This window comes from Thermobia domestica, chromosome 2 (assembly GCF_964235325.1).
Source record: "Thermobia domestica chromosome 2, izTheDome1.hap1.1, whole genome shotgun sequence".
In the NCBI taxonomy this organism is placed as follows: Eukaryota; Metazoa; Arthropoda; class Insecta; order Zygentoma; family Lepismatidae; genus Thermobia; species Thermobia domestica.
The window spans coordinates 288,042,286-288,064,339 of record NC_137455.1 but is presented as its reverse complement, the minus strand read 5'-3'; the positions used below and the strand labels follow the sequence as shown (position 1 = coordinate 288,064,339).

General features: G+C 34.7%; 2 protein-coding genes across 6 annotated transcripts in view; both read right to left on the bottom strand.

Moving 5' to 3' along the window:
• LOC145678557 (uncharacterized) overlaps positions 1–16,590 on the bottom strand; it is a 112,807-nt gene extending 96,217 nt beyond the window's left edge. Inside the window, exons 1-2 of one of the 3 annotated variants that reach the window (XM_081748849.1) lie at positions 3,696–3,766; positions 1,104–1,202 (exon numbers count right to left, since the gene is read on the bottom strand). The gene's annotated coding sequence lies outside the window, so the exon portion shown is untranslated. Of the gene's footprint in view, positions 1–1,103; positions 1,203–3,695; positions 3,824–16,558 lie in introns of those variants that run through there. The other 2 variants (XM_081748850.1, XM_081748848.1) reach the window with 2 other exon arrangements.
• LOC145678556 (uncharacterized) overlaps positions 6,258–22,054 on the bottom strand; it is a 30,356-nt gene continuing 14,559 nt past the window's right edge. For all 3 annotated transcript variants that reach the window (XM_081748846.1, XM_081748844.1, XM_081748847.1), the window contains exon 6: positions 6,258–16,791. In XM_081748846.1, coding sequence (XP_081604972.1) covers positions 16,610–16,791 — 182 coding nt within the window. In that variant the 3' untranslated portion in view covers positions 6,258–16,609. The remainder of the gene's footprint in view (positions 16,792–22,054) is intronic.

The window sequence follows — 22,054 nt, the reverse complement described above, 5'->3', positions numbered from 1 at the left end:
TCCTTGTTTCAGGCCATTTTCGACGTGGAAGCTCGCGGACAAAAGTTTTCCTACCTGGACTTTACTTTGGGATTCACTTAAACATATCTTAATTAATCTAATTAGCTTTCTCGGTATTCCAAGCTCTGTAAGAACGTTGTATAATGTTTCTCTCCTAACCGAATCGTAAGCCTTTCTAAAATCAATAAATAGTTGATGTACCGGGGTATTGTATTCCCACTTCTTTTCGAGTATTTGGCGAATGGTAAATATTTGGTCGATAGTTGATCGATTTCGTCTAAATCCGCACTGATAATCTCCAATAATTTCATCTGCGTATGGGGTCAATCTTGCTAACAGAATATTTGAAAGGATTTTATAGGATGTTGACAGAAGAGAAATGCCTCGATAATTATTACAGTCAGTTTTATATGTAATCTATATAACTGTAGGTCTATGTCTCATATAGCCTCGGCGCTGAAAAAGGACGTGAACAAACAAACAAATCAAACGACAAACTGTTTTTATGCTGCTGGTAGACCAGGTCTTATTTAAAATGAAGTTTTTAGGCCTTATGCAGAGTAGTTCTGACGTGTGATTAGAGCCATACTAAAGAGTTCGACTAACATGTTTCCTGCTGTAGTCAAGCCTTTAGTCTGAAGCTAATCATACATTAAATCGACTCTGCATAAGGCGGTTTGAGTCTAAAAAATGAAATGAAATCTTGAGTTTTACGTCCCACGGTTATGCCGGTTAGGCTAAAGGAGAAGGTGATGATGAGTAATGAATGAAATGGTGGAATGAAGAAAGTGGGAGGAAACGGGAGAACCCCGAGAAAACCCACGCACGCCGTGTTTGTCCACTACAAAGTTCACTTGGCGGGGGCTGGGATCGAACCCAGGGCCCCAAGCATCGGTTTGAGTCTGAAGTAACATGGTTTTGCCCTTTGTACTAAAGGAGACGAATGAATAATGAAAGTGCCATCGGGAATCAAAAGTGGGACCATGTACAGGCACACGCACTAGCCACTGAACCAGCGAGGAGGGCAGAGGAATTGGTTGAGAATTACAATTGAAATATAGCTGGCTAATTTTAAGGACAGAGCAAAGCTACTGAATACATACCTATTAGTGGTTTAGTCCTCTATGTTAGTATATATATTAAGGATAACGTGGATAAGCAAATGCTTTAATCTGTAACATCTTCCACCAATCCATGATTTCCTAGATGGAGGATATTGAAAAACATAGATGAAGTTAAGAAATTAATATTTGTTTTTGAACTTATTTCATTAAAGAGAAAATGAGAGAACCTAACAAAAATTCAGATAAAAAGACGATTTTTTTCCCAGATGGAAGTGATTGACACGAACGAAAATGAAGGAAACAAGAAATAATGGAGAGCGACCATGATAAGTCAAATGGATTTAGCCGTTTTTTCAACAACGTTTTGTGTTGGATTTCTTACTTCTAGCTGTCAATGAAACTGAGAGAACAACCCCACTGAGCACACGCAACTAATACTACTAAAATACAGTGATGTCGAACTTTGCTGTGTTTCTTTTCTGGGAACCAAAAAATAAAGCCATACATGTACTTCAACTAACATAAAAATTTCAGTCTAATCTTTCGCAGATGGCAGTCTCGGATTAGAACTACATGAACTTGTTTTTAACATTGTATTACTATTTATTTGTTGTAATTTAATATACCTTACCTAGAATTATCTCTGTTTCATTTCCGTCCTTCACTCTTTAACTGTTAATCACAAATATTTCTTATTTTCATGCTTTCCTTGCTCATCACCAGGTATGTATTGATCTCTATTGTACTACTGCACTAAATTAGTATCTTAAAACTGTTAGAAGTTGAAAACTACATTTATTGAGAAATAACAAAAAATAATGAATCTTCACCTCATGTTTCCAACTAGCACTATAAACAACGCCCTAGAAGATTATTATGTAAAATAAATTTTAGAGAGAGGATGGAGACAGATTCTCCTATCAAATGTATGTCCCTGGGACATCAAAAATTACAAACTACATACGAAGATACTTCTATCGTGTACTAGGTTACCACACAAGCGATACTCGTATTTATAAAATATGAATTTCTCATAGCAGGAAATGCATTCTTACTAGCTTAGAAAGTGTTTCTTAAGTAAGGGTTTGTATTAATGGGTGCAAATTGGCTTTAGGAGGACAGAGTATAACTACAGCATTTGCATAAATGGGATATAAACTGCAGTGCATAAAATGCAAATTAACTTTAAAACACAAACCAACTTGTGCTAGGTATCCACTAAAAACACGAATGTTAACTAACCGAGTCAGAAAAGGAGCGCAGCAGAGGGGCCTGAGCGATAGCGAAGAAATACGTCCGTAGGGAGATGCCGCGTCAACGACAGTGAATACACGCATAAAGGAGAATAGTGGAGATTTACATGGCATAAAATACATGCCTTGTGCGGCACAGCTTTACGAAACTTTTATGATTACACTGCCTTCAGATAGTACTTCACTTTATCACAGGGGCGTAAATAAGGGCCCCGCAGACCCCGCATTGCGGGGGGCCTCAAGCCATCAATCAGGGGGTCCGCAAATCGTGAAGTGGGACGTAAACAAGGGGCCCCGCTGCACGCTGTCTGCGGGAGGGCCCCCAAGACTTTAGTTACGAAACTGCTTCATCATGTCGTTCTTATGGAGTGCTACATGGTAAAGAGCACACTTTTCATTTTATATCTACCTTATTATACACAGAAGAGATAAAATCCCGATATATTTTGACTATGAAATTAAGTAACATTCTTCCGTGAATTTTAAAATTCATATCTCCATAAAACGGGTTAGCACCCAAAATTTGGCCCCATTTCACAACATTTAGTTCAGATACAACTTTCTTATTAGTTCCCGCTCTTACTGCAACATGTACGTTCTAGGTTAGTGAATAAGACAATGAGTTTGAAACACTGCAATATTATGCTCTATTGCCTGTTTACCTAATACCACACCAATACGCGAGCTAATATAGTACAGAATTTAACTTTATTTTTCACTCTAATTAATCACCCTACATTGATTACTTTTATTTCCATTTTGTTACTTTCATGCTGACGTTTCGTTTGATTCTATTCATTCCTCTGTAAATTCTGTATTTCGGGACCGCTATCTGCGGCAGTTAATCCAAATTTGAACTACATGGACTCTTTGAAACAATTATGCATTATTCGAACAACTAATAATTATTTATACGACAAATTATTAGGATCAACTCTCTGCAACATAAAACCGAAGTATGTTTCATGAGATACAACTAGTTAAAAAACCAAACTATGTCTGCGCAATGTAACTTGTATATTTACAGACGTGGACATGCTTTGTTTCTATACTATATTGGAAATTACATTCAATAAATGATATTAGGCGTTGAATAAAGAAAGATCTTTGCACTACTGACTTTCTATTTGACATTTAAAAGGTTTATACTTGTATACACTATTAACTATTATGAAGAACGATGAATAAAGAAAAAATAACAACACACTGCTGGAAAATTTCATTTCAGTTTAGTTGTCTCATTTTCGAGAGGAAGAAAGGCATAACCTAATTTAGCTGTTAAAAGTGCTTTGAAGATTGATCATAGAATTGTGTGGACACTCACTACAGTGGGATATTTTTTTCAGGTCTCATTTTTCTGAAACTTGCTAATTCTTACCTTTTCAAATTCAAAATTCACAACTGCTACAATCGGCTGGTGATTTAGACGAAATATTGACAATGACACAATATTTACATAGGCCCCACAGATTAATTACTAGATTTTCATCGTATTGTTGCCAGATAAAGTGTAAAATAATAAAATATGTTTACCGTTATTACTGAGAAATAGAAATAATTATTTTTTCTCTAATGTAATAAGATTTTCGATATTATAGGTGCATATTCACAATACAGGTTCCACTGAAACTCATTACCTCATAATCAACTCTAAATACCTTTACGAATCGTAGTTTATAGGCGGCGTTGTATTTTTCGGTACATGTTAACTTATTAGAATTTAATCTTTATGGCTATGAACACAACGTTTTCTTGGTAAAATTCGTCGCAAACCCTTTTTAAAAATGTTATGCTCTTATGAAAGGATGCTACCAACTAATGGCACACATATTTATGATGTAAGTGCAAAAATATGTTGTAAATTATGCCTAAAATCGACATGTCATAAATCATGCCTAAAACCGAGGAGTACAAAAAACACGCACTAATGTGTGTTAGGTGGTGGTAATTACAAGCAAGATCTCTATTCCAGGACAGGGCGAATCTGACAATCTCGTGCGGAAGCCCGAATGTGCGTCCCAAAGTACCAGGAGCGAAGTGACGGTGGTTATACTGGTAAAGGAAGATAAATATGAAAAGCACGTATAAATCTGTGTTAGATTTTTCCATTTTCCAATTTCTAACAATTTGAACTACTACTTCAATTTTTATTGATATTTGTACAAGAACTCATTTAGTTCACCCATTACTAACGTTCTACCACCTGCACAATATATATCTCAGGTAGTCTACGTAGGAGAATATACCTCGCACAATTCTATAGTGGTGGAACTAAATGAGCTTTTGCATCACTGCATCCACTTTCGCACACCGTGGATAATGGTTTTCTTATGGTGAACTCCATGCTTGACACCAATTTGTTTTCTGTTTCTGTTTCTGCATAACTATGCATCTCATACATGCGACACAGACATATTTGTATACACATCTACACATAGCTCATCAAAGAAATATCTATTATGCAGGATGTAACTTAATTAATGTAACAAACATCGGTAGGTTATTCCTGATACCGAGATAAGCAAAAACAAAAATCCTATGAACACATAGCGAGGGCCGAAAGCATGGGAACAGTGTGTTCGAAGCGGTAGATATTGAAAATCAATAAGCTTAGAGGTGGCTGTCAATGAAAGTCTTAAGGTGACGCTAGTGTTCACGCCTCGGTTCACACACAAATACAAACAGATAGCGTTGTGTTCAAGACGCTACAGTACAGGAGTGCTACAAGTGTTGAAATGACAAGTGGCAGTGTTCGACTAGAATATGGCGCGTTATTCAAACCGCCAACCCTAGTAGCACAAAATGATCGGCCCGACATCCATAAATGGTCAGTTGAAGTTGGCCCCGACAATCGGGAAAAGGTCGTTATGTCCGCTTTTTCGACAACTTTCCGACGAACCAATTCCCGACGATTTCCCGATCATATTAGGACAATAACGACATTATCCCGACTGACTACCGACGACTAGCCGACCAAATATGAACAGCTCACCGACTATAAACGTGACTATTTTTGGACAATCTCCCGAGCAAATCCCGATAATACCGACCAATTACTGACGACTTGCCGACCAAAAATGGAGAGTTCACCGGCGATAGACGACAATTTTTGGACCATATCCAGATCAGATAGGAATAACCTGCCGACGGTAAGCGTGAGTGCTTACTAATATCAGCTGTGGATGCTGAAACGTACCTCCCGCAGATATCCAGGGGTGTAGATTCCCTATATCCGCGGGAGTTACGTTCTAAACATCTACATCTGATAATAGTAAACGCTGTATAGAGGACTAGTTGTTATCACACAATACATATTTGATACTTACATGCAGTTTAGCTACACCGCCATTCAAAAGAAAGTTTGCCAATAAAATCTTTAACAATTTACTTGAATTAATATGTACACTCATTCCAAATTATTGTCCCATGTATATAGATATAAGAATATAATTTGATAACGAATTCGCCCGGTATTTCTTATAATGTTAGTAGGTGTGTATTCGGCAAAGACGTGTATGTGGCAAATTTCATGTCAAAAGAGCAATAAATAAGAACAATAAAACGAAAATAAAACTTTCTTGTCCATTTAACAACATTTTGTTTTACTCATTCTAATTTTCGTAATTATAATTCTTTTCCTATTAAATTTACCACAAATATACATTTCTCGATTATACACATAGTATCAGTAATAAAAGTACCCTGCAAGATCACTATCAAGTTATATTCTTACAAGAAGACAGTTATAGATATGTGATAATCATTTTGGATATGAGTGTACGTTTACATTACATTTAACATTAATCTTTCTCTAAAGTCCGACGCCTATGTTCCGGCTGCGTTCATGTGCGGATACGGAGTAATTATAATTTTCTAATGTCGTAATTATAGGATATACGATGATTTTTATAAGGTCTTACAAAGCAATGAAAAAAATACATTTGGAAAGAAATATACATGAACTTTTATTCTTCAGTTTCACAGAAATAATAATAATAATAATAAAATTGGTTAAAAGAAATGAAACATACATTTATGTGCAGAAGCCGCATTACTTTATCGTTATGTACTCCCATGCGCAAAAAATATTGCGCGTATACTGTAACTCACAATTTTTCGCAATTATTCCATTTTCCATATGTTTATTGGTAAAATTCAGTTATTAGTACGTGGAGATAATAGAAAGCAATCCATCTAAGGAGATATTTCAAAAAAATATAATAAAATAATAAAAATATAAGCAAAAAACAAAATTATGTTCGGTTTTGTGTATACTGGCAATAATGTTTTCGAGGGAATTTTTGGAGTAGCACAGCACGATTGCAGAGGGAATAACAAGATTAGTAGAACAGCTGAATCAAGGAATTGGAAATTGGAGCAAAATATTGCATTTATTGGCTTAAATCTAGGGTGTAAATTGTCTGCCAAATATAAATTAGCTTCTGTAAGCAAGATGTTATACGGAAAATATAAACAGGGAGAAAAACTGTTGTCTTAAGTTTGGAAGTGACATGCTCTATAGCCATGAGCATTTATTTCTTAAGAAAAAGATAGGCAACAAAAGAAAATCTGTGTGGCCAAGTGGGTAGAGTGACGGGCTTGTAATTCTTATACTGTTTTGACACCAGGTCGAATCCCATCCGGTCCTGTTCAATTTTTTTTTCTTTACAAAACATTGTAGAAAGTGTATAATTTTTGTTAATAAAACTGAAACAATACAATTAGGAAATAACTTTTTGTTTCCTCTGATGACGTATTTATTTAGAATTAGTGTACTATTAGTAATACCGATTGCTTTCAGTTTATGGTATTGTATAGCTTCCTTTATCATCCTCTTTTCTTGAAAAAAAAAAAAAAATGTCTCCAATAAAGTATGAAAAATATATATAGTCAGAAACAGACATCTTAGTATCAAACATGATTTATCGTGATGAAATAAACAAGTTTCCCGTTATTAAAAAATAAAACTATAGAAAATCATTGAATTTGGTCTTAAGGTTTTTATTATGCTATATATATTCTTTATAAGACTATACTTTATAAGGCAAGATGAGCGATCATACCCTCAAATTTAGCTAGTGAGTGAAAGATGTTTTCGGCACAAATATTTTACAGGTTTAGGTGCATGAAACACCAATACGCTATGGTCTTGACCTTCGTTTATTTCACATTATTATCCGACATATCATAGCAGGTAAAAAGCAGCATCAATCGGCAAGAAGAACTGCAAGTTGTAGTCTTAGTCTGTTTCTGATGCTCCGGACTCGATCGCCTAGCACGCTCGTCTATACCTTGACTCATACGTCTATCATTCAGTGCAGGCACATATCCAGCTTTTTTTTTCGGAGGGGACCCGACACGAATCCTCGTAAGCACGTAATTCTAATGTTTCAAAAATATCAATAATAATAATAATAATAATAATAATAATAATAATAATAATAATAATAATAATAATAATAATAATAATGCAACAGTTCTGTATTTCTCTTAAACGTTTCTTACTTGTCATTTATGAACCGGTCAAACTTAATTCTAACTCACACGAAATCAAAAAATATTTTCTAGAGACATGTATGGAAAACTGTCTGCTACGTATATCACATAACAAAAATAGCAAATGGCAATGAGTGTATCGTTCTAATACAGTAATGTTATAAACAGACCGGAAACGAAATTGTAATCCCATTTAAAAGTGTTCTTTAATTCCACCTGGTATCAATGGCATTACGGTATATTCTTACAAGTAACACTTCCCAAGTGTAACACTCCGATTTTGATAAAATTTGACAGGCAGATACTACAAATAAAATAAACGAATACATGTTTTTTATTTTCTGCGGAAAAACTGTTTTACGGGGGCAAAAGCACTCACCCAAAATTTTGAAAGTTGACGCCCGAAAGACAAAAACAAGTGGACCAAAGTGTACGAAATTGTGCACAGATATGGCAGACGTAAAATGAAGGAATACGTGTTTTGTATTTTCCTGGAAAAAAAGGTTAGGTGGGACGCAGACCCCTCCAAACCTTTGATTATGAAATATCAAAAGTGCTAGTAACAATATGTCTGATGTGTGTAAAGGACGAAGAATTCCGATGACACTTTGTGTATGGACAATACGCAAAAACTAAACGAATGCCTGTTTTAGGGGACAAAATCCCCCATCCAAAATGATGAAAGTTGACGCCCGAAAGGCAAGAAGAAGTGAACCGAAATGAATGAAATTGTACACAGATATTGTAGACGAAAAATGAGGGAATATCGGTTCCGTATTTTCCTGAAAAAAAAAAAACGTTTCGGTGGGACACAGACCCCTCCAAAATTTTTAACGTGAAATATCAAAAGTGCTAATAACAGTATGTCAGAAGTGCTTAAAGGACATGAAGAATTGGAACGACACATTGTGTAGGGAAAATACGCAAAAAAAAAAAAAAAAAAAAAACGGGTTTATTTTCTGCGAAAAATTGGTTTTAGGGGGCAGAATTCCCCACCCAAAATTTTGAAATCGTGCACAGATATTCTAGACGTAAATTGAGGTAATTGTGTTTCGTATTTTCCTGGAAAAAAAAAAAAAAAAGCGATTGAGTGGGGCACGGACCTTCTAAGCTGTTGATTAGGAAATATCAAAAGTGCAAATAAGTATGTATACGTCAGAAGTTCCTAAAGAGTATGGAGAATTGCAACGAAACTTCGTACAGGGACAATTTGCAAAACAATAAATGAAATGCATTTTAATTTGTATGAAAAAACAGTGTTGGGGCCTAGAGCCCCTCCAAAAAAAAAAAATAATAATAATATTACCGTAAAAGTGCAGGAAGGAGTGGACCGAAGCAAATGAAATTGTGTGTAGATATTGTATAGACTGTATGTAAAATAAGGACTTTCGTGTTTTAAAGATGTCCCTATCAATTTTGGCACATCAACAGCAAACAGGAAATTAATCGGCACGTGTTTTGTTTATGCGGAAAAACATTGTAAGGGTTAAAGTTGCCTCGTGAAATACTACAAAATACGCTATACTGTTTGTGCTTGATGTTGATCTGCCAAATTTGAAGAAATCTGATGGAGACACTTGTGAAACACGAGAGGCTTTATTTTTCATATCCAATATCTACAGACAATTTCATTCGCTTCGGTCCAATCCTTCCGACACTCAACGCCTCGGTCCACTCAAAAGATTTTTTTCTCTTTTCAGGAAAATACGAAGCACGTATTTCCTCATCTTACCTCTACAACATTTGTGAACAATTTCATTCAGTTCGGTACATTTTTTCTTGCCTTTCTTGCGTCAAAATTCAAAATTCATGCGGGTGACCTTTTGTCCTCTAAAACCGTTTTTTCGCAGGAAATAAAAAAGCCGAATTTGTTTATTTTTTGCTTATTGTCCTAACAGAAAGTTTTGTTCCAATTCTTCATGTAAATTTAGGCACTTCTGACATACTGTTATTAGCACTTTTGATATTTCATGATCAAAGGTTTGGAGGGATCTGTGCCCCACCTAACCGTTTTTTCCAGGAAAATACAAAACACGTATTCTCTAATTTTATGTCCGCAATATCTGTTCACAATTTCGTTCACTTTGGTCCACTTGTTTTTGCCTTTCGAGCGTCAACTTTCAAATTTTGGGTGAGGGCTTTTGCCCCCTAAAACCGTTTTTCAGCAAAAAAAAATAAAAAGCACTTATTTGTTTATTTTATGTATAGTATCTAACTGCCAAATTTTATCAAAATTGGAGTGTTACACTTGGGAAGTGTTACTTGTTAGAATTATAACAACAACGCATTGTCCACAGTTTGGACACTGACTCAAAGTAATCTGACATAAATAAAAAAAAAAAAAAAACTCAAAAGGGAAAAAGTAGGTTTATTAAAAAGTGCTTGAGGTTTGGTAAGGGACAGCTTCCAGGACCTCACGCTGGATACGTCACTGAGTCAATGCATTATATTTGTTTCTTGCAATGATGATAATTAGATGCGTAATGTGTAAAATTATATCATAGTTTGACATTTTATAGGTCTTTCCTTAACACATCCATATTATCCGGCGTTCTGCCTGCCTGTTTTATGTCGGATAAGCGAAACTCTACTGTATTTTCAGATAGCATATACACAGGAGCTAGAGGTCTGCACGGGCCGGAATTTTTAGAACGGACCCGGCCCGTCCCCTTTAATTTAAAATCTATAGGCATTAGCGGATTAAGGGCGGAGCCAATGGAGCCCAGGGCCCCCAGCTCAGGGGGCCCTTTAAAATCCCTCTGTTTAATACTTACGCTCGCGGTATCGCTAGATTTAAGTCTTTGCATCAGCAGCATTTACCTGTTAATAATGAATGCAATTATTTAATTGTTAATAATGAATTTAACTAAACTAATTATTGTAAACTTGAAGCACATTCAAATATTACAGCATAGTTCTCGGTAGTCCCATAAGTAATTTCAGAGACCACGGTGTTTCAGTACTAGAGCGTTCACCTTTGGTGCATGGAGTCTTTGGTTCGATCTATGCTCGCGCCAAGTGAACCTTGTGCTGGACAAACACTGTGTGTGTGGGTTTTCTCGAGGTTCTCCCGTTTTATCCCACTTTTTTCATTCCACCATTTCATTCATTTCTTATCATCACTGTCTCCTTTAGCCTATCCGGCATAATCGTGGGACGTAAAACTTAAAAATTTCATTTCAAATCATTTCAATCAAAAAACAGTTGCAGGAAGTATGTAATTTCGAATAAAACAAACTACTATATACAATTCTGAGTATATTATTCTTTTATGAAATTCTCGCGAACCTTATTTCTAAATTGAAGGGTAAGAAGACTAAATTCTTTCTCTTATTATTATAGATCCATTTCAATTGAAGCAGTTGGAATAGTTGGAAAAAAATTTAAAAAAAAAAGCATACCCTATATTCCAGTGTGCCACAATCGGTATAACGCGCCACACTGGTGTGTCCAGCAAAGTGAACAGTGTGACGCAAACTTTTTCCTATTATTTGCAAGAATATTTGTCGAGTTCCTGTTATTTATTATTATTATTATTATTATTATTATTATTATTATTATTATTATTATTATTATTATTATTATTAACGATTTTTCCATGGATCAGCTGTCTGTATACGGTTAAGCAACCACAAGTATCACATTGAAGGAATGAGTGTAATTATTTACTTTAATAGTAATACAAAAGTCAATTTGCTTGTATATTCTACCGGTAATAACTGCATCCGTCTAGAAAGCTAGGACTAACAACAAAGGGATACCAAGTTGTGACCACACACCGCCCCAAATCGTGGGTGCCACAAGTTCTCTTCTACGCCTTAGAACAATAAGGGCTGTAGCGTTCAGGGAGAGAGAGAAACAACTTAATTCCATTGCAGTTATATGCTTATTAAATGTTAACTTATATTTATAAATTATGTAAGTGATCGTATCGTTTTCTGTTTATTATTATTATTATTATTATTATTATTATTATTATTATTAATAATAATAATAATAATAATAATAATAATAATAATAATAATAATAATAATAATTCTTATTATTATACATTTCTTAAAACGTTGTTTGCCATGTGTATGGAATTCCATACACACGGCTGTCCTGTACAGTAGAGCGTGATTATTTTCCATACGCAAACAATGTAGATATTCCAAGTTTGTTGTGTTCATTCTATAGGTGTGTATGTATAATAATTAGATACATATGGCGTAGAAATCAAAATTTAATGTCCATCCCACGTATATGAAAAACCATACACAAAGACATTTATGAATAAAGACATTGAGTTTGAGTTTAACGTCTCGTTCAGCAACGAAGCTATATGATACGTCGGCCTACTGATTAACGTGGACTCCGAACCACGTGAGCTCTCGCCGGGAATCGAAGCCGGGTCTTCCACGCCAAAGGCGCGTACGCTAACCACTAAGGAGCTTATGAACAGAGACATTTATGAGCTAAAACAAAGGCGAAAACAAAGATGTGTGATGTGATTTTGAGTTTATCGTCCCTTTCAGCAGCGAGGCTATATGAGATGTGGACCTACTGATTAACGTGAAATGCGAACCACATGAGCTCCCGCCGGACGAAAACAAAGACCTTTGGAATTGACAATTGTTTGGACATTCCAGTCGAACCTACCTAATATTAACAACGTTTCTACGATAATTTCGTAACATTGTATTATTTCTTTTGTTGATTAGCTTGGTTAGGCTTATTTAAACACTTTCTTCTTTGCACCGACGTGTCACATCTCTTGGATGAAGATACACTAGCTCTCACTGGAAATCTAATCCAGAACCAATGCACTTGAACCATTTGATCACAACAAGGCACATTTAAAAAGAAGTTTCGATTTTGTTCGGAAAATTGTGATTAGGTGTAACATTTAAAAATATATTTAAGAAAGGGTACGGAGTAAACGCACTGTACTTTCTCGCTCGAATATTTTACACTGACTTATGTTAGGCTGCAAATGTTATTGATACATTTATTTGGGAAATTGCGAATAAAATAATGTTTTGGAAAACTTTGCTAGAAGAAACTTCAGGCCCAAAAGTAAAGTACCCATTGGTCATATTTCCGTTAGAAATAACTTGATCCATATATTAGAATTATAAAGGATATAATTGTATGTGAACTATAAGCAAAAGCGTCTGAGTAATTTCTGAGAAAATTATGCAAAAAGTCACCCCCAAGAATAAATTATCGATTGTGGATCTTTTCAGTATAAACGAGCTATGCTATATTGTTAGTGTTTTCATAAAACATTTATTTATGAAATACGAACACAATCGCCTGAATCGTTCTTGAGAAAATCGCAGGGTAAAACTTACTGTCAAAAGTAATATACCATTTCTAGATTTTCCGGATGAGGGAATTATACCATATAGCTAGGTTATTTATGTAATACGTATTTATAAAATATGAACAACAAACATCTCCTGAGTTGTTTTTAGGAAGGTCATCGGCAAAAGCTTACCCCCAAAGGTAAACTCTTCTATCTGTAATTTTGACAGTATATCGAGTAATTTTTAAGCAAATCGTCGGGAAAAATTTCACTGTCAAAGTAAACTATTTCTTTTGGATTTTTCTTTTCGGAACAAGCGAGTTATACCATATTGTAAGATTATTACAGAAAATATTTTTACTGAAATTAGAACAAATTTCAGTAAAAATAGAAATTTCAGTAATAACTGAGACAATTGTCCAAAAAAAATCAACCCTTGAGAAAACCACTTCTTCTGTATGTTATCGGAATAAACTATTTATGCTCTATGTTAGTTTATTAATGAAATATTCCTTTACGAAATATGAACAAAATTGCCTGAGGCGTTAATGGGAAAGCCATCGGGGGAAAGCTCACCCTAAGATTAAGCTACTCCTTCCAACGAGTTGACATATTGTTAGGTAATTAATGATACGTTTATTTATGAAATGTGGTTGAGAAAATTGTGCAAAAAGAACGCATACCATACAGTAAATTACACCATATATATTTTTTCAGAAAAATTATTCATATGTGGTGGAGATTTGTTAATAAAATATATATTTATCAAAAGTAAATAAAATAGTCACAGCTTTTTTTTATTTGAGAAAATTGAATTATTTTAAATTTTAATCCTTCAGTAAATTAACCTTGGTTTTAGGTGTCGAAGGACATAAAATTCGAAAGATATTATGTTACTAAAACGTTATGTCTAGAATTCGGTGCAGATACATTGAACAGTATGGCCTCTATTTGAGTGCGTGTAAAAGCGTGACGAACCGAGAGACAAATAGATGGACAGACATCGAAAAATCATTTTTTTCGCTATGTAGGAGCCATGTAACTTGAATTTATTGAAATCTGGTATTCGGTTTTTATAACTATCACCACACATTCTTTTTACGTCGCTCGAATGTGAAAACGAATAGGCCTACACCGACACGTAATGTGATAATTTGTAATCCCAAAAATTTAATTTGTTATATTTAATGTGTGGTTACTCTAAAAAAAAAAAAAAGCTTATGCATGTTACATCATTTTATTATCAGTTTCTCACGCTACTGTATAATTCGGTACGATTATAGTTAATATTCATGGCATTTGTTTAAAGAAAGCACTCTTTATTTTTTTTTCACACAGACTTGCATTTGTTGCACTTGTGGATATGAAACAAAAGGAGAGAGAGAGAGAGTCAATACTTTAAAAATAAACACACACACAGAAACACTAGAACAGTTTTTTTCTTCATGACAACGAGCTATCGCTGTGACTGTGTTCCTCACGCTGTGTGTAAAGCTGCAGGTTGCTCTTGTTTTGTTTTTTCCTATTCCTGACTCACAGACACTCGCAGTGAGTTGAAGCTGTGTAAAAACGGAGAGGGAACGGTTAAGCATACCATACCATAAACTAAAAACAATCGCTATTAGTAATAAATAGTAAACTAATTCTGAATAAATACGTCATCAGAAAAACAAAAAGTTATTTCATTATTATATTATTTCGTTTCTTATTAACATAAAAATTATATACTTTCTACAATGTTTTGTAAAGAAAAAAAAATGAACCGGACCGGATGGGATTCGATCTGGTGTCAAAACAGTATAAGAATTACTAGTCCGTCACTCTACCCACTTGCCCACACAGATTTTCTTTTGTTGCCTATCTTTTTCTTAAGAAATAAATGCTCATGGCTATAGAGCATGTCACTTCCAAACTTAAGACAACAGTTTTTCTCTTTGTTTATATTTTCCGTATAACAGCTTGCTTACGGAAGCTAATTTATATTTGGCAGACAATTTACACCCTAGATTTAAGCCAATAAATGCAATATTTTGCTCCAATTTCCAATTCCTTGATTCAGCTGTTCTCCTACTAATCTTGTTATTCCCTCTGCAATCGTGCTGTGCTACTCCAAAAATTCCCTCGAAAACATTATTGCCAGTATACACAAAACCGAACATAATTTTGTTTTTTCCTTATATTTTTATTATTTTATTATATTTTTTGGAAATATCTCCTTAGATGGATTGCTTTCTATTATCTCCACGTACTAATAACTGAATTTTACCAATAAACATATGGAAAATGGAATAATTGCGAAAAATTGTGAGTTACAGTATACGCGCAATATTTTTTGCGCATGGGAGTACATACTATATATTTCAGCAGATTTTTTTACAAAACAAAACGGCTCAAGAAGTCATATAAAAATACAAAACATACAAATTGTAAATAAAAACAACGAAACGTGTCTGTTTAGTATGCATATTTCCTTTTTCGAAACAATTATTAAACATATTAGTAGAATTCCAGTTTCAGTTGAAGCTTGAGTTCTACGTGTAAGATATTCTACTGAACAGACTGATCATGTTCAGTAATGTGTGTACAAGTAAAAATCAGAATCATACCTGTTACACCTATTTATAGAAGTTTACATAGCATAGATTAACTGAAGAATTGACAACGCAAAAAACTAAACATTAGATGTTCTTAAAAATAAAAGCTCCTTTACCGAAAATATCTCACTACCTAGACTTCTATGAAAAAAAATCGCACAAAACTCAACTTCAGTTGAAATGCAAGCACTAAGTATCCTTGCTTTCAAGTCCTCCTTCCGCATTTAAATGTGAGAGTTAATAAAAGCTTTTAACAAAACTGAAACTTCAAGTAAACCAGTTTGTAATTAAGTTACAAGAAGACTATTTTAATCATTACTAGACTATTGTTACGTAAAAACTAAAAACATCCTGGGAAAGCAAGTAGAATTTAACGAACTTGTTGTACAGATTCTACCAAGGAATCTTTGATTTTTCATTTCTTGTGAATAATGCAAAATCAACGTTCAGTATGAAAAATGTGAAAAGTAAGAGTTAGTCCTGGCAAAACCCTCTATAACTACACTGGAAAAATATGTAACAGAACATACTTTTTGGATATCCTTGTCATCAGGGATACTCGAAATGTCCATTCTATCAACAAATTTTCCTAGCACCCGTAATACCATATTTTACAGATTTTCGTCTGTACTGTAACTCGTACATTTCAAATTTTTCATTTGGAACGTTGATTTTTCATTTTTTGTAACATACTGGAAAATCATGTGTGTCCTGGAAAAATCTATGATGAGAAGTCTTCATACATGACATATACGCATTAGTAAAAATGTTCCATGTTACAGAAAGGAATGCAAACATATGCTGAAAAGTCTGGAATAAGAAGGCACTTTTTATGTAAACAATCTGAAGACAAAGTAGTACCTGTCCTCTTTCTCTTTTCCACTCTGAAGATAGACAACCATGTTATTTCTCTTACACAATAACAACGCGTTCCGTTTCAGGGTGTTGTGGCGCATCTCGACCACGACCAGTTTTCTGTCTACGCGCTTCACGTCCACCATCCCTGTCTTTAACGTGGCGAAACCAGTTCTGTATTACGGAATGCACTTCACATTCAGAAGCATTCAATGCGTATGAGCTTCTCCGAACTGCACCTGAAAACAATTACAAATAAATTAGTGTTGCGATTCTGTTAACATATCCTAAAATATATTACATGTAAAATACAATGTGAAGAAATTGAAACACTCTTCAGGAAATCTGTGGAGCAATGACTTTTAAATTTGATCGGCATACTACAATCAGGAATTAAATTCTATGCTGATGGATTTTTTTTTTCCTAGCTCCTATCTACTACCTCACATACTTTTCGGGAGACTGGGACAAATGCATCTGATTCACTGGACTAACCTCGTTGAAACGTTTACGCCGTCTACTCTGGGAGGGTTATTTATGTAACTATAGTTGTCCATTCACGGGTGGGCTTTGGTCTAGTTATTCTTAAATAACACTACCTTATTATAGGAAATTGTTGACTAATATAAAGCAACGTGTTCTTACGTGATGTTATCAGTCACCGGTAGTTATTTTTGTTTTGACTCAAGATTAATTTCAGAGGATTCAATTAATTTTTAATTACCGAGATTTGGATTGGCCGGGATAGTAAGAAGGTGACAAGAACGCCCTATTAATACGGTAAGATTGGGACATATGCTTGGTGCTGCTGAGGAAAATCCTGGAAAATCTCAGCTAAGATAATCTTATCCTCTTGATGCTTATTTCTGTCTTGCAGGTATGTCGAATTTATGGAAAATGATGTTCCGAAAGACGTCAGTTGCATTATTGTGTATTCCATCTATAGATGTGCAGTTCGGCTAATTGTTTGAACTTCCCCTGCTGGATTTTACAGCAGTATCTCTTCCTCCCCCTATCCCTCTTTTGACCGCATTTACGGGGTTGCAATGCCGCAGCACCCACTGTGTCTCGTGTCTCTTACTCTCACTCCCAATACTATCACTAACGTGAAACAGATGTCAGGCCTCCACATTTCGCTATAATCGAGCATAATATATATGTATAAGAAAACTATATATGTTGAACAGCAACCTTCTAATCACTGACTGAAAGGACAGCGTTTGGAACTGTGGCAACTAAGTACCCCACGTGGACTTGACGAGCGGTTGTCAAATGCTAGAAATGAGGGTTCTAGTTGGCCATTTAGTTATCGGGGGTGTTTTCCACAAGTTCTCGCGGACGATGACTTATTTATGGCACTAGCCCCCACACATAGAAGGCGGCATCCTTTATATACAAAATGCACATGTATAGATGGAATAGAGAATAATAGCAGTAATAGGTATATTGAATTTTTAATTTTTTAAAAGGCTTTAAGTAGCTTTGACTCACACCGATGAAACCCACGCACACGGTGGTTCTTCAACACAAAACCTACATGGCACGGGCCGGGATCAAACCAAGGACTCTATGCACCAGAGGCGAGCGCTCTACCAATGAGCCAACGCGGCTCCAGTAAATGTACTAGTAAGAATGCTACCATAAAAACAACTACAGCCTCTAGAGTACAGACGGTAAAGGTAACATATTTGTCATAAACATATTTAGGAACAAGCACAAGGAATAAAAAATGAATACATAACATTCATCCTGACAAGTAACATTCCAACATGAAGTATAACGTATAGAGAAAAAACTTCTACAATGCAGTACATGACATTAACTTACCCTAAAATAGTCGTTAATGTTGTAAGAAAATTACTCTATTATCCTATTCCACCTAAACAACAGCAAAACAAAAAAATGTATGTTCAGCAATTTACAGTTCCAGTAAAATCATAAAAATCTGATGACGCTAATTAAACGCAGCCAGTCAATCAAACCACCTAAATTATGCAAACTAATTCAACTGGATCCAGTCACAACAGTAACTACTCGCATGCATAGTTTACTGACAGAAATCGTAGCATCCACACCCGCGACAGATGCTTTTGTTGCATGCATGCATGCGGAGTTCACTAGTAGAATTTGGAGAGCGGTCGCTCCTCAACGGTTGGAAGGCGGGACTATCTCGGGACCTGACAGTCAAAATATTCTTTTCTTTTCTTTCGTTACAGTATACAGAAAACACATTATTGGTATTATTAATGTTACCTATTAAATTACAGTCCAAACATTAAAGCTGAATGAATTTCCTTCTACCTAGCCATGGGGGATATACGGAACCAAAAATGCATTTAAATCGCACGAGAAATATGCACCTTGACAGGAATGGAACAGGGACTGTCCAAAGAATCTGAAACAACAGCGAGATTTAACAGTCGAGAGTTTGAATAAATTTTAGGGTCCTTCTGCAACTTTGGTTCAGACCGGATGGATGGATGGTGATTGATGGAATGGAAGATGGGGGGAAGAAAACGGAGAACTCCTAGAAACCCCACGCACATAGTGTCCACAAACCCGCATGGCATGAACTGGGTCCAATCCGGGGTCTCCACGCACCAGAGGTTGTAACGCTCCACATCGTTCATTCCGTCGACCATAGGCAACGTTATGACAATTGAACCGTTTGGCCCTTGCATGTAGACTGAGTCGCCACCACGCATAGAAAGATCGTGGAAAGATTTTGTATTTGTTTCAGATCCAAGTTCGGTGATGAGGCTGTAACGTTAATCGTGAAGATTTTCTCAATCACATTGCACGGTACGAGATAACAACCGTGACTCAATATGTAGTACAGTCATTGAAGAAAGAATTTAGCGTACACTAAATTTAAAAAACGTATCAATGATAACCTCAGAAATTAAAGAAATAAATACCAAACCAATTTTTTTATGTTCTGTTTATAAAGATCTTGAATTCAGAACAATGTACATTAAATAATTTGTAGAAGTTAGAATGAGATTTCACAATAAATACCAATGCTACGTCTATGGGGACTAGCGTAGTGTATATATTTAAATATTACTCATATTGTTAATTTTGGGACGTAGTCCATATAATGGCTTTGTTCCATAGGCCTTAATATTGTAGATACCATATTCATCTGATTCGCAAGTAATTAAATGTGGTGAAAGTAACCAACGATACATTCGTAGGCGTGTAATAAATTAACGAAATTAGAATAAAAGCAACGGACACAAGCATCATATCATATATGTTCCAGATTAAACTTCTTCTTTCGCAGCTTTCATTCATGCCATGTTTCAGCTAACATCATAGGGTAACAACGGTTTGGCGAAAAGGCTAATATATTCCACATGGGACATATTTCTTTACTATATTATATTTACTATATTTTATTTAATCCTTGATACATTTTTGTATTTTAATATTATCGTCATTTCGTACGATAAATAAAACCTTTTGCATATGTTGTACATATCCTTGTTTTCTTGCTAACCAAACTGGACATGGCCTTATAACTCCATCACAGAGGATTACGTTCTATCTGAATTTCCATAACTTAACTAGATTCAACCTAGTGCCGTGCTATTAAACGTTATGGTTAACGTCTTTTTACTAGAAATATTATGCCATTAAAATATATCGTAGGTATTTTTTTTTATAAATATTACGCCAATAAATATAATTGAGTTGATATCATTCATAATAATTTCCATGTCTACCAAACGATTAATACAGATTTACTGAAATTTAGTTGGAACATTATGGTTTGTCGTGAAATTACATATTTTCAGTTATTCGGCAGCATATAAGGAGAAGGGCTTAAGCCCCCAGAAGAAGCTCTTTAGCTAATCATAATTATTATTCTCCTGCCCTCCATAATTAAAATATCTTCAGCGTTTTAACAAATATTTTCTAAATAAATACTATTGAAATTATATTACCAACTTAAACAGTTGTTTCCTTTTTTTACACTTTATATCCAATTATTTTGTTTCTAATCAATAATTCAGATAACATCGACTTGTTTATCAGTATCCTGTTCTCTTTTTTTTTAGTTTTAAATTAATAATTTTCTTCTTCTTCTTGTTTCGAGAAAGAAAACCATTTCGCCAATCGGCACTTAGTAATTATAAGGTAATTAATATCTTTCAGGGTACAGATATATAATCCGCGTTACCTTATTCAGAGTAAATATTAACAATGTAATTTATAATATTGCTTGGTGCAGGTCTAGAACGGGTTAACATTTTAATAAAACATATAAATTCCAACTTTGTAGAAAACCGAACTTGTACGAAATCTCTTCACAAACAATAAATAGAACAGGTTAACATTTTAATAAAACGTATAAGTTCCAACTTTATAGAAAACTGAACTTGTATGAAATGTCATCACAAACAATAAATAACAAACAAAGTAAACAAAATATCAAGAGCTGTTATGGCCAGTTGTGGGGCATAACAGTTTTCCCCTCCTCTGAAAAAAATTTATCTTCAGATAAAATTTTAAGTTTATTTCAGTCCGTTATTCACCATAATTTTGAAATAATTTCTCTTTCGGACCATGCAAAGTTATTTAAATCCAAATATATTTTTCTTTATAAGGTTTTATGGCGAAATTTAAAACTGCATAATTTGTGCGGAATTTACTTATTATATATGGGCCAGTCCATTCACGTATTAGTTCCTAAAAATTAAATTAATATAATAACACAATAACAATAACAAATAAACAAGAACAAAATCAATCATCAGCGATTAGCAGATGTGGATTTTCTTTCTTCTCTTCCTTCGCCAACTCATCCTTTCGTTATGTTTCGGTTTATATCTTTCTTTATTTCTATTCTTGTTTCTTCCTTTTATTTGTTTACTCACTTTTGGCTCTTTCCTTCTATGATGTTTACTTCTCTTATCCAATTCATTTCTTCTTTGTCTCTCTTTCTGTAGGTTCCATAATTTCTGTGTTATTCTCTTTTTCTTTTTCCAATACTTCTTTCTGAGTTTCTTTCTAACTTTCTGTTGATTTGTACATGTTGTCCGCTGCTGCTTCTTCTTGGATCTGTTCATCTTGTAACGTTTCTTATAGGATTTAATTATCTTCCTTTCATACTTTCTGAGGTCGATTTCTACCCTTGTATACCGTCTTCCTTTCCTACTGTGTTTGGTTTCTCTTGTTTTCTTCTTCTCTTTTCTCCTATTTCTACATTTACTTCTCATCACATTACTTCTCTTTCCCAACTGTCGTACTTTGGTTTCTTCCTTAGTTTTCTCTATCTTAGATGGTATTTCATTTAGACCATTCGAAGTTCTCGTACTTTTATCTGTCAAAGCTTCATCTTCTTTCCTGTCATCCGATATATTCATAGTTCCCTCAGTGGCATTCTTCGAACTATCTTCTACTAATCTATCACTTGGTTGATTTTCTTCTTGATCTTCTACAATTTCTTTCTTGAAATCTCTAACTGCTGATTTTAGGTCATTTCGAATTTCTTCC